This window comes from Schistocerca americana, chromosome 1 (assembly GCF_021461395.2).
Source record: "Schistocerca americana isolate TAMUIC-IGC-003095 chromosome 1, iqSchAmer2.1, whole genome shotgun sequence".
Lineage (NCBI taxonomy): Eukaryota > Metazoa > Arthropoda > Insecta > Orthoptera > Acrididae > Schistocerca > Schistocerca americana.
The window spans coordinates 914677086-914690651 of record NC_060119.1 but is presented as its reverse complement, the minus strand read 5'-3'; the positions used below and the strand labels follow the sequence as shown (position 1 = coordinate 914690651).

The 13566-nt window shown below is 41.3% G+C and overlaps 1 protein-coding gene across 3 annotated transcripts in view; it reads left to right on the top strand.

Annotated features, from left to right (window-relative positions):
• Positions 1-13566, top strand: part of LOC124615279 (lipid storage droplets surface-binding protein 1) — a 205490-nt gene that overhangs the window by 135261 nt on the left and 56663 nt on the right. For all 3 annotated transcript variants that reach the window (XM_047143058.1, XM_047143048.1, XM_047143038.1), the window contains exon 6: positions 10195-10452. In XM_047143058.1, coding sequence (XP_046999014.1) covers positions 10195-10452 — 258 coding nt within the window. The remainder of the gene's footprint in view (positions 1-10194; positions 10453-13566) is intronic.

Sequence of the window (13566 nt, the reverse complement as noted above, 5' to 3'; positions counted from 1 at the left end):
AACATTGCGCGCACGGAAAAATTTCGGTTGCGCGTTTACTTTTAGTCCCAAATGTACTTCATAGTTCTTACCGCAACCAAGGCCCGGTGCAAATATGTCTACAAATTCTTCACATAGACGAGAAACACTGGCTGAAGGCACAGTCTGATTCACTGATAGTACCTGATTGACTATAGACAAGTTAAACAACTGAAATAAATCTAAACCAAACAAGTTCACTGCAGAAGAAGAATGAAGAACGTAAAATGACACAAGTTTTGTTTGTCCCTTGTATGTTGCAAGAAGGCTGCACTGTCCTAACACAGGGATCTTGTGACCTGAATATGTAGTTAGCGTAACATTGGTGGCATGCAAGGGAGGTGTGCCCAGTTGTTTGTACGTGTCTTTATTGATCAGAGAAACCGCAGCTCCGGTATCGAGCTGGAATGGGATCACGTTGCCATTAATGTCCAAGTCTACAAAAAGTTTATTGTCCTGCTGACGACAAGAGCGACTGTCTCATGCAATTTGAACAGACACTGGTACAGAATCACTTGCTAATTGACGTGATTTCCGGCGATGTCGACGCACACTATTTGTGGGACAAACACAGTCACTGTTAGAAGGAGTGGCACTGGGCGGAGTGGAATGAACTACATGAATGTTCATGGGTGAAGGTTCACGAGCCTGAGTATTCTTGGTTCGATTCCGGAGCAAAGCAAAGGGCCTCGAATGGTTGTGACTGTCCGATCGGAGCTTTTTCTGGCAAACACTTTGAACATGTCCTTTTTTATTACAGAAAAAGCAAATAGCTTGGCATGACGGGCAATTCTCACGCGAATGTCTAGTAGCACACCGCGGGCATGACTTCACTGCATTTGCATGCTGGCATAGACATGCGCGAGGGCTGTTTACAGTTCCATGCAGCTCGCCCGGCGGGCCGGTTAATGTGACACACAGCTGGCGAAGTTTCAAATGATTCCTGAGCAAAGTCAAGTGTGTCTTGCCTATCCAATATGTCTATCACTTGTTGAAAGGAGGGATTGACTAGTTTCAAATTTTGCTCCCATATACGAACATCAGAAATGTTCTGTACAATTGCATCACGCACCATAGTATCTGAATAAGGGAGTCCACAGTCACACTCAAAAGCACAATCCCTTGTAAGGCCTTGCAAAGTTGCAACCCACTCCCGATTAGTCTGACCGGCCGTACGTTTGGTACGAAAGAACGTATACCTTTTTGGCAACGACATTGACTGATTCCTTGAAATAGGCATCTAAAGCAGACAAAATTTCTTCGTAGGACAGAGTTGCTACGTCGCGTCAGGAAAATAATTTCACTATCACACGGTACGTTTGCACCCCTACACACGACAATAAGTGAGGCTGCCGCTCGTTACCTTGAATTCTGTAGGCGGCGAGATGAAATCCAAATTGGCGTGACCACTCCGTCCAGGTTTCCACCTCCGCGTTGAATTGTCGAAAAGGTGGTGCAACTGCATGTTGTGGCTGCAGTAGCGGTGGAGCAGCGGCTGCCGCATCGTGTTGCATGGCACGTTGACCCTGGATGAGCTGTCCAAGGGCATCCAATAACGCCTGCGTCTGCTGATTCTGCAAGCGATAAAATTCGGACAGTACATCGGGAGATTGTGGCGAAGCCATGACACAAGTAATCTAAGCAAGTAGAAAGAACAAGACCCTGTTTTTACTCGTTGCCAAATATATTGTGGACTGGCAAGACAGCCAATCCACAGTGACGGGTAACCGAAAGGCACGCGCTTAAACTCACGCAGGCTGGCGTGAGGTCTGAAACAGGATACGTAATGAATGCTATAAAGAAAAGTACGTAGCTGCTGGAATACTTAACTTTAATCCACAATTGGTGAACATTGGTCTTGTTACTGTACATGCTTCATTAGATACATAGCAAAGGATAAATGGCGCCTTGCTAGGTCGTAGCAATTGACTAAGCTGAAGGCTATGCTAACTATCGTCTCGGCTAATGAGAGCGTAATTCTCAGTGAACCTTTCCTAGCAACGTCGGCTGTACAACTGGGGCGAGTGCTAGTAAGTCTCTCTAGACCTGCCGTGTGGCGGCGCTCGGTCTGCAATTACTGACAGTGGCAACACGCGGGTGCGACGTATACTAGCGGACCGCGGCCGATTTAAAAGCTACCACCTAGCAAGTGTGGTGTCTGGCGGTGACACCACATATGGCATTTTCTGTTGAAAAACCTTTCTGGAAACCAAACTGACATTTTGTTAGTACTTCATTTTTACAGATATGTGAAGCTACTCTTGAATACATTACTTTCTCAAAAATTTTGGATAAAGCTGTTTGGATGGTAATTGTTGACATCAGATCTATCCCCCTTTTTATGCAAAGGTATAACAATAGCATATTTCAGTCTATCAGGGAAAATGCCCTGTTCCAGAGAGCTATTACACAGGTGGCTGAGAATCTTGCATATCTGTCGAGAACAAGCTTTTAGTATTTTGCTGTAAATGCCATCAATTCCATGTGAGTTTTTGCTTTTAAGCAAGTTTATTATTTTCCTAATTTCAGAGGGAGAAGTGGGTGAGTTTTCAATTGAATCAAATTGCATAGGTATGGCCTCTTCTAATGAACACCTGGATCCGACTATATCCAGAACATTTAGAAAGTGATTATTAAAAATATTTTCAACTTCTGACTTTTTGTTCGTAAAGTTTTCATTCAATTTGATGGTAATACTGTCTTCCTGTGCTCTTGGTTGACCTGTTTCTCTTTTAATAATATTCCAAATTGTTTTAATTTTATTATCAGAGTTGCTGATTTCAGATACGATACACATACTTCTGGATTTTTTAATAACTTTTCTTAATATAACACAGTAGTTTTTATAATGTTTGATAGTTTCTGGGTCACTACTCTTTCTTGCTGTCAGATACATTTCCCTTTTCCGGTTACAAGATATTTTTATACCCTTAGTAAGCCATGGTTTGTTACAAGGTTTCTTACGAGTATATTTAACTATTTTCTTGGGGAAGCAGATTTCAAATGCATTTACAAAAATGTCATGAAATAAATTATATTTTAAATTGGCCTCAGGTTCACAGTACACCTCATCCCAGTGTAACTGCTGTAGGCTTTCCCTAAAATTTGCAGTTGTTAAATCGTTGACTGAACGTACTGCTTTGGAGGACTGTTTAGTATTGCTGAATGGAGCTATGTCATATATTGTAACTAGCTGTGCACCATGATCAGAAACACCATTCTCAACAGGCTGAGCATTTATCTGGTTAAAGTTATCTTGGTCTATAAAGAAGTTATCTATCAGTGAGCTGCTATCCTTTACCACCCGAGTAGGAAAATCAATAACGGGTGTCAAATTGAAAGAACCGAGTAATACTTCGTCATTTTTCCTATTACCCTCTTTCAGAGAATCTACAATGAAGTCCCCACAAATAATAATTTGCTTCCCCCTGTCTGACAGATAGCACAACAAGGAGTCCAAAATTTTCAGAAATAGATGAAAATTTCCTGATGGGGACCTATATACAGTCACAATTATAAATGTGCCTTTATTTAATTTAAGCTCACAGGCACATGCTTCTATATGTTTCTCTACACAAAACTTTTTTGTTTCTATACTTTTTGCACAAAGATAACTTTTGACATATATGGCAACTCCTCCTTTCTCCATGTTTTCTCTCATTACATGTGCAGAGAGCTTATATCCACTTACATTTACCTTATCCATATCAGTAACAATGTGATGCTCAGACAGGCATAGTATATCAATTTCATCCTCAGCTTCTAAATCTTCTAAACAATTCAGAAGCTCATCTATTTTATTCTTTAAACTCCCAATATTTTGATGAAATATACTTACATTATTTTTAATTATACTTTTATGAGAACCTTTCCTTATTCTAACATTTGCAGTACTCTCCTGTCTGAGTTTCTCATTGTGCTTAGGCCTAGTTCCTATACCAGTGGTCACATGGTGTTCAGAGAGGCAGATTATGTCAACTGGGTTGGGTGACTTTAATTCATCAATGCAATTACCTAGGACTGAGATACAACTTAGTGGAGATAAAATTTCTGGTGATTGATGAAAATTTGTAATTGACAGCTGTGATTGGTGATCCAATGTGCTAGAATTGTGCTATTTAATTTCTTTCCTAAACTGAAGATTTGTTTCAATCCTGACCTCTTGTAGAACTTGACATCTTTCTGTCTTACCTATCCTAAAAAAGGTGCTGCTCCAACACCTGTAACCACTGGTATTTTACCATTCATGGTAGTGCCTCCCCCCCTTAAATTTCCTGCTATTACCCCAGCCAGTTTCCCCTTCCCTTTCCTGTTGAGATGTAGGCTGTGCCTGGTATAGTCCCACCTACTGGGAGAATCAACAGGAACCACACCAATATGAGCCCCCGCACCCGACCCAAGCAGCCGTTCCAACTCCAAATTAACTCTCCCAACAGAAGAGTTCAAATGAGGCCGGTCATGGCGTCTCAGGACAGATACAAATTCAACATTGGTGTGTCTCGATGCTGACGCAATCTTTACCAGGTCACACTCTATACTGTACCCAGGATCTCTGTCGATGCTGTTCCCTGGCCCTCCCACAATAACCACGGTGTCTTCCCTGGTAAATCCTTTACAGAGTGAACCTAAATCCTCTGTCACCTAATCCAGACTAGCACTTGGTTTGAAAAAATTTGTGACCCGGTATTCTGGTCCTAATTCCTCCTGCAGAAGTTGGCCTACACCTCTGGCATGAGAACTGCCTAACAAAACTTTCTTCCTTTTCGATGACTTTCCTACATTCTTTTTCAATTTCCTATTGAAAGTTTGTTGTGTCCTGTCTACACCTACCTCTGCTTGAGGAACCTGTTACATCAGAGGATATAATCCACAATTTAAACTGTTAGCTCAACACACATCTAAAGACCATCATGGTTATGAATTCTGCATCCCAAAGACTATTTTGTGTTTTAAGAATTAAGTTGAGTTTCCAATGACATTTCCTTAAAATCTGCACTTTAACTAAGATGATATGCATTATGACATTTACACGACAATAGAACTGTTAAGATTTTCTCTCTAAGCTACACCAATAGTCAGTATCCCCAATAGAATAACAGAAAATTCTGTAAGCTTACTGGCAATTTTTTTCCTGAACAACTGTAGGAACCAAAGTATATCCATAAGACAAATTCTGAAAAGGCTTTCAGACCATGAGTCAATAATTGAATAAGTTTAAGCTGTCAAAAATGTCCTTTATGTCTTTCACATTAATTAGTACTAGTAATAATAAATTAAAATCCTTCAATAATTGCATTTACTGACTGGAGCTCTGAGTATCTAGAAAGAAATGTAAATAATAAATTTACACTGATAACTAATAGGTTCACTTCTCTGCAGTGAGAAACAACCCTCAAGTTATCAAAATTAAACCCTAACATATCAAAGAGATCAGAACTTGGCTGTAGAGGGAAAATAGTTATATGCATCACTAAGATGACCTGATGAACCTAAAAGATGAGCACTACAGGAGCAGTGTCAGGAGCCTGTGGGGCAGAGAGATGGGGCAGGGGAATGGGGAGCCAAATGGGAAAGGAACAGGGAAGGGGAAGGATGGATGGTTGTGTTGGCAGAGGGTGGCATGCAAAGAGGCTGGGAAACAAGAACAGGGTGGAGGTGATGGGACAGAAGGGGTGGAAACTGTTGGGTGGAGCGTGCTGGGACAGAAGTTTACCATAGGGTAAGGCCAGGATAATTTCAAGAATGGAGCTCACAAAAGCTGGTCGTGGAGGGGAAGATCCAGACACTTAGCGTAGTTGAGAAGGCACTGAAATCAAGCATGTTATGTTCAGCTGCAGGTTGTACCACAGAGTGGTCTACTTTGCTCTTAGCCACAGTTTGGCGGCGGCCGTTCATACTGATGGACAACTGTTTGGTAGTTATACCAATCTACATCTACACCTACATCATACTCCACAAGCCACCTAATGGTGTGTGGCAGAGAGTACTTTTTGTACTACTAACTCAGCCCTCCAGCCCTGTTCTACTTGCGAATAGTGCATGGCAAGAATGATTGTTGGTTAGCCTTTGTATTGGCTCCAATTGAATTTTCTCCTCATAGTCATTATCCGAGGCATATGTAGGGGGAAGTAATATGTTGTGTGACTCTTCCCAGAAAGTGCTCTTTTGAAATTTCAATAGAAAATCTCTCTGTGATGCAAGCCGCCTCGTTTGTAACGTCTGACAATGGAGTTTGTTGAGCATCTGTGTAACAATCTTGTGCTGGCTAAATGATCCTGTGATGAAACATGACCTATCTGACAGGGATCCCAGGTAGATGAACGGTACTCAAGAATGGATCGAACATGTACCTTATTAGCAACTTCCTTTGTGGATGAGTTACATTTTCCTAAGATTTTTCCTATGAATCTAAATCTAGCATCTGCTTTTCCCACTATTTGTTTTATATGGTTATTCCACTTAAGGTCACTCTGGATACTAAATCCTAGATATTTTATGGCAGACACTGTTTCCAGCATATATAAACCTGTGCAATGATTGCAGCAAAGCTGGTAGATGACATATCTGCTTTCACAGGTGGCCCAGCCTCAGATGGGGTAGGATAAGCCTGTGGCGGGAAATGGTGGGAGGGTGGACTGGGCAGACCTTGCACCTAGGTCTTCCTCAGGGATATGATCCCTGCGAGAATGGTTGGGACTGGGAGTGGAATAGGGACGGACTAGGATGTTGCGGAGATCAGGAAGGCAACAGGAAACCAGTTTAGGAGGGGTGGGAAGGATCTTGGGCAGGATGGCCAACATTTCAGTTTTTCCTGTTAAGGATGATACTGGGTGATGGAGGGAACACTCCTTTGTAGCTGGTTTTTGGTGGTGGTGGTAGGAGCATTGGCGAATTGAGGGGAAACACTACAAGAGATCTGTTTGCAGACTGGTACTGGGGGATAGTGGCTGTCTGTGAAGGCCTTGGTGAGACCCTCAGCATACTGGGCAATGGAGTCTTTGGTTCTTGTCACTGCAGGTAAGGCAACCCTGGGTGACTGGGCTATATGGGAGGGATTCTTTAGTGTGGAAAGGATGACAGCTGCTGAAATGCAGGTGATGTTGGTGGATTTGACAGAGACTCACACCAACTTCTCCTTTGAAGGGAAGATATACAAGCAAATAAACTCTATCCTGACTCACTACTTCACCTTTGAAGGGAATGTATACAAACAAATCTGTGGCACAGCCATGGGCAAACACATGGCACCCTCTTATGCCAGTCAGTTTATGGGCTATCTGGAGGAGACTTGCCTAGCCTCTTGAAAAACCAAACCCCCAGACTCGTTCAGGTTCCTTGATGATATCATCATGATCTGGACTCAGGGCCAAGATAGCATACTTACATTCCATCACAACCTCAACACCGTATCTCCCAACTTCTTCACCTGGTCCTCCTCAACATAGCATGCCACCTTCCTGGATGTGGAACCCTTCCTCTCTGATGGCTCCAGCCACACATCTGTCCACATTAAAGACCACCAGCCACCAACAGTACCTGCATTTTGACAGCTATCATCCTTTCCACACCAAAAATTCCCTTCTGTACAGCAGGGCCACCTGGGGGTTGGTGTATCTGCACTGACAATGACCAAGGACTCCTTTCCCTACCTAATATCTCTCCCACACCTCCTAAAGCAGTGTTAAGTCACCCACCTGACCTCCACAACATCTTAGTCGATCCCTATGCCACTCCCAATCCCAACCCCTTATCACAGGGATCATATCACTGTGGAGGAAAAGTCCACCCGCCCAACAACTCCATTCTCAATCCCAACCCCTAGCCACAGGGATCATATCCCTTCGAAGATGAAGGCGCAAGACCTGACCAATCTTAGCACTTCCTACTCCAGTCATATCACAGACTTAATCTGCCCCATCAGAGGACGGGCCACCTGTGAAAGCAGCTATGTATTATACCACCTCTGCTCCAATCAGTGCACAGCATTTTATTTTGGTATGCCTACCAAGCAAGTGTCCACCAGAATGAATGGCCACTGCCAAACTGTGGCCAAGAGCAACATAGACTATCCTGTGGCACAACATGCAGCTGAATATAACAGGCTTGATTTCAATAGATTCTCACTATGCCTGCCATCTGGATACTCACCTCCCACCACCAGCTTTTCTGAACTGCACAGATGAGAGTTATCCTCACAACACATCCTCCACAACTGACGTTATCCTGACCTTAACATAAGGTAACCCGCTGTCCCCATGCTAGCCACCTGACTGTTTCTGTCCCTCTGTGCTATTATCTCCTCCCTTTTCTTGTCTGCTACCCTCTTTGTGTGCTGCCCTCTGACAATGCAGCCACCCATCTTTCCCCTTGATGTGCATAGGTTGCAGTCAATGAAGTAAATCAAGTTGTGCACATTGCAGTACTCAGCCACTGCATAGTCAACCTTAGTTTTGGCCATAGATTGGTGGTTGACATTCATCTGAATAGACTGGTAGCTGATGATTGTGCCTATAAGAATGGCTGTGCAGAAGTTACAGCAGAACTGCTTTTAGAGTGGTCTCTTTCTATGACTGCACTGGTCTATGTACAGCATGAGACAGGACTTGTTCCTGGAACTTTCACACATGTACAATCTGTATGGCAAGGGATTAGTAATGTGTGGCAGTAGAACAGATTAGGATATGTTTTGGTGGTGTGGGTGGTAGGATGCTACCTAGGGCAGGAAAATATTCCTCATTTCAGGGCACGAAGAAGAATGTGGTTCATCTGTTTCAGTTTGAGTTGTTATTAGGAAATATAATGGGTAATTATAATACTTTCCAATATTATGAGCCCTTACTATTTCATCCTTCAATCCAAAAATCAGGTCCTGGTGAAAAGGAAGAAAAGAACATTAGTGTTTAATGTTCTGTTGAGAGTAAGATCATAATAGACAGAGTGCAAGGCTCAGATTGAAGAGGAATGGGGGAAAAATCAGCCACAACTTTTTCAAATAAACTGTCCCTGTATTTGTCTAAAGCAGTTTAAGAAAATCATGGAAAATCTAAATCTGAATGGCTGGTTGTAGACATGAACCACTGTCCACCCAGATGTGTACTCCCAAAATAATCTTGTCCTTAACCTACAGTAACCTACTCGCCCTGTGTCATCCACCCAACAGTTTTCATCCCCTCTGTGCTGTTACCTCCTCCCTATTCTCGTCTCTCACCCCCTTTGTATAAATATTCCTCATTTCAGGGCACAAAGATGAATGTGATTCATTCATTCCAGTTTGAGTTATTATTGGGAAATATAATGGATAATTATCATACTTTCCAACTTTGAGCCCTTACTATTTCCATATTTCAATCAAAAAATTGGGTCCAACAAAAAGAAAGAAAAGAATATTAGTGTCCAATTTCCTGTTGAGAGTAAGGTCATAATAAAGAAAATGCAAGACTCAGATTGGGGAAGAATGGGGGAGGGGGGGGGGGGGGGGGAATCAGTCATAACTTTTTCAAATAAACTGCCCCAGTATTTGTCCAAAACATTTACAAGGGAACAATGAAAATCTAAATCTGAATGCCTGGTTCTAGACTTGAAGCATTGTCCACCCAGATGTGTGTCCAGTGTCTTACTTCTCTATCACCCTTCTCAGTATCTCTGATGAAGATTCTGTACTGCTCATTGAATCCAAAAATTGGTTCCTGATGAAAATGAAGAAGAGAACATTACTGTTTAATGTCCCATTGAGAGTAAGGTCATAATAGACATGCTCAGATTGGGAAGAACAGGGGAAAAATTAATTGCAACCATTTCAAATGAACTATCACAGTATTTGCCTAAAGCAGTTTAAGGGAACCTTGGAAAATTTAAAACTGGATGACTGGTTGTGGATGTGAACCACTGTCCACCCAAATGTTTGTTCAGTGTCTTACCACTGCATCACCTTGCTTAATATCTCCGATGAAGATTCTATATTGCTCTTAGTTGTGGTATGAAATGTTACTTGAATATAAGTGATCCAGTCAAATTAATAATCATCACTGTAGTCTGTTTACAGTAAACAATTTTCAATCAGCTGTAAAAACAATTTACCCAGCCCTATCCTGTCTATTTATCATTAAATAAGTTTAGTGTGTACATGACAGGCCTACTGATCATTTCATTCATCATAAATTTCTTGTTTATTTTCAGCTTGTCAAAGACCCAAAAGCTGTTTTTGAACTAAGCAAGGATCTGTGGGCCCATCTGAGTCAAGATGAACCAGAAAACCAGGCCCCGCCAACAACACTTGAACAACTAATGGTCATGCTTACTCGTGAATCAGCCCGCAGGATAGTCCATCTTTTCAACTACACACGATCTGCTGTTGTAGCTTTGCCACATAATGTTAATGTATCCCTTCACAAAGCTGCTGGATTCTGTTCAGATCTTTCTGATGCTTTAGTTAAGGTAATGAATGTTCTGTATTGAACCATTGCATATAGATATCTAAGTAAACATTACTGAAAGAAAAGAAGGAAAGACAATTTTATTCAGTAATAAATGCAATATAGTGTAAGATAAGTTCAAAACTTTATATTTTGACTTATGAAAAATGTGTTGCTAGTATGCATTGGTCATATTTATTCATGAGGTTTTAAACCAGAAAGACCAAATTTGATAGCATATCAATTATAAGATTTTTTCCTTGCTCATTACATGGAAACTGAAATATTCATATGTAAAATATATTATTAAACATAAACTATTGTACCTATTATTAAGTAAGGATATTAGACATGTTTCTCAATTGATCTTAAGTCATACTTTTGGAATCCCAAATAGAAGTAGATACTAAGTTCATGTTGTTGTTGTTGTTGTGGTCTTCAGTCCTGAGACTGGTTTGATGCAGCTCTCCATGCTACTCTATCCTGTGCAAGCTTTTTCATCTCCCAGTACCTACTGCAACCTACATCCTTCTGAATATGCTTAGTGTATTCATCTCTTGGTCTCCCTCTACGATTTTTACCCTCCATGCTGCCCTCCAATACTAAATTGGTGATCCCTTGATGCCTCAGAACATGTCCTACCAACCGATCCCTTCTTCTGGTCAAGTTGTGCCACAAACTTCTCTTCTCCCCAATCCTATTCAATACTTCCTCATTAGTTATGTAATCTACCCATCTAATCTTCAGCATTCTTCTGTAGCACCACATTTCGAAAGCTTCTATTCTCTTCTTGTCCAAACTATTTATCGTCCATGTTTCACTTCCATACATGGCTACACTCCATACGAATACTTTCAGATATGACTTCCTGACACTTAAATCTATACTGGATGTTAACAAATTTCTCTTCTTCAGAAACGCTTTCCTTGCCATTGCCAGCCTACATTTTATATCCTCTCTACTTCGACCATCATCAGTTATTTTGCTCCCCAAATAGCAAAACTCCTTTACTACTTTAAGTGCCTCATTTCCTAATCTAATTCCCTCAGCATCACTCGACTTAATTAGACTACATTCCATTATCCTTGTTTTGCTTTTGTTGATGTTCATCTTATATCCTCCTTTCAAGACACTGTCCATTCCATTCAACTGCTCTTCCAAGTCATTTGCTGTCTCTGACAGAATTACAATGTCATCGGCGAACCTCAAAGTTTTTATTTCTTCTCCATGAATTTTAATACCTACTCCGAATTTTTCTTTTGTTTCCTTTACTGCTTGCTCAATATACAGATTGAACAACATCGGGGAGAGGCTACAACCCTGTCTTACTCCCTTCCCAACCACTGCTTCCCTTTCATGTCCCTCGACTCTTATAACTGCCATCTGGTTTCTGTACAAATTGTAAATAGCCTTTTGCTCCCTGTATTTTATCCCTGCCACCTTTAGAATTTGAAAGAGAGTATTCCAGTCAACATTGTCAAAAGCTTTCTCTAAGTCTACAAATGCTAGAAACGTAGGTTTGCCTTTCCTTAATCTTTCTTCTAAGATAAGTCATAAGGTCAGTATTGCCTCACGTGTTCCAGTGTTTCTACGGAATCCAAACTGATCTTCCCCGAGGTTGGCTTCTACTAGTTTTTCCATTCGTCTGTAAAGAATTCGTGTTAGTAATTTGCAGCTGTGACTTATTAAGCTGATAGTTCGGTAATTTTCACATCTGTCAACACCTGCTTTCTTTGGGATTGGAATTATTATATTCTTCTTGAAGTCTGAGGGTATTTCGCCTGTCTCATACATCTTGCTCACCAGATGGTAGAGTTTTGTCAGGACTGGCTCTCCCAAGGCCGTCAGTAGTTCCAATGGAATATTGTCTACTCCGGGGGCCTTGTTTCGCCTCAGGTCTTTCAGTGCTCTGTCAAACTCTTCACGCAGTATCATATCTCCCATTTCATCTTCATCTACATCCTCTTCCATTTCCATAATATTGTCCTCAAGTGCATCGCCCTTGTATAGACCCTCTATATACTCCTTCCACCTTTCTGCTTTCCCTTCTTTGCTTAGAACTGGGTTTCCATCTGAGCTCTTGATATTCATACAAGTCGTTCTCTTATCTCCAAAGGTCTCTTTAATTTTCCTGTAGGCGGTATATATCTTACCCCTAGTGAGATGGGCCTCTACATCCTTACATTTGTCCTCTAGCCATCCCTGCTTAGCCATTTTGCACTTCCTGTCGATCTCATTTTTGAGATGTTTGTATTCCTTTTTGCCTGTTTCACTTACTGCATTTTTATATTTTCTCCTTTCATCAATTAAATTCAATATTTCTTCTGTTACCCAAGGATTTCCACTAGCCCTCATCTTTTTACCTACTTGATCCTCTGCTGCCTTCACTACTTCATCCCTCAAAGCTGAACATCCAAAAATCTGGTGGTGTGTCCAAATTTATGCTTCAGAGATTATGAATGTATTGCTGTCCTTATGTATCTATATTTTTGCTAAAGATTAATTATTGACCATATTTGACTAAACAGTTGGCTCCTAATACAATACTTAAAGAGCAGTTCTTATAAATCTCAAGTGAACTTTGCTAAACTTAGGTTTTTAATAATGACAACTGCACTCAGTGTGTGTAAAGCCCTTATAATATGAGCAACATTCTTGTCTCACTTGACTGTTTGCAGCAACTGCGTCTGCTGCAACACCCCCAGTTATCTTTTTTCTGTACTGTATCTTGCTTGCCACAAGTGATCATTTTCGTTTACATGCTGGTACCAAAAATGTGTATTGTGAGAGCTGTCTGCTGTACAGTTTGCATCTGTACAGTGAAGTGAGGTTATGAGAGAACATCCTTTGGTAACAGATGCAGTGTACCCTCCTTGGAAATTCTCATAGCAATTATTGAGGCTGGAGTTGTCACCTCTACTGTTGTGGGTTGCAGTGGTGAAATTTGGACTGGGTTGGTGCCAGCTGGGCACCCCAAAAGCACCAATGAAACATCACTAACAAATAAACATTTATTGTTGAAAAATACACGTTGTTTTCATTCATGGCTGCCAGTAGCAATGGCAAGCAGAAGTGGCCATGCCGCAAAGCACTGATGGTTGCTTGTGCTGCACCATCTAAGTTGCTGCAATGGTGG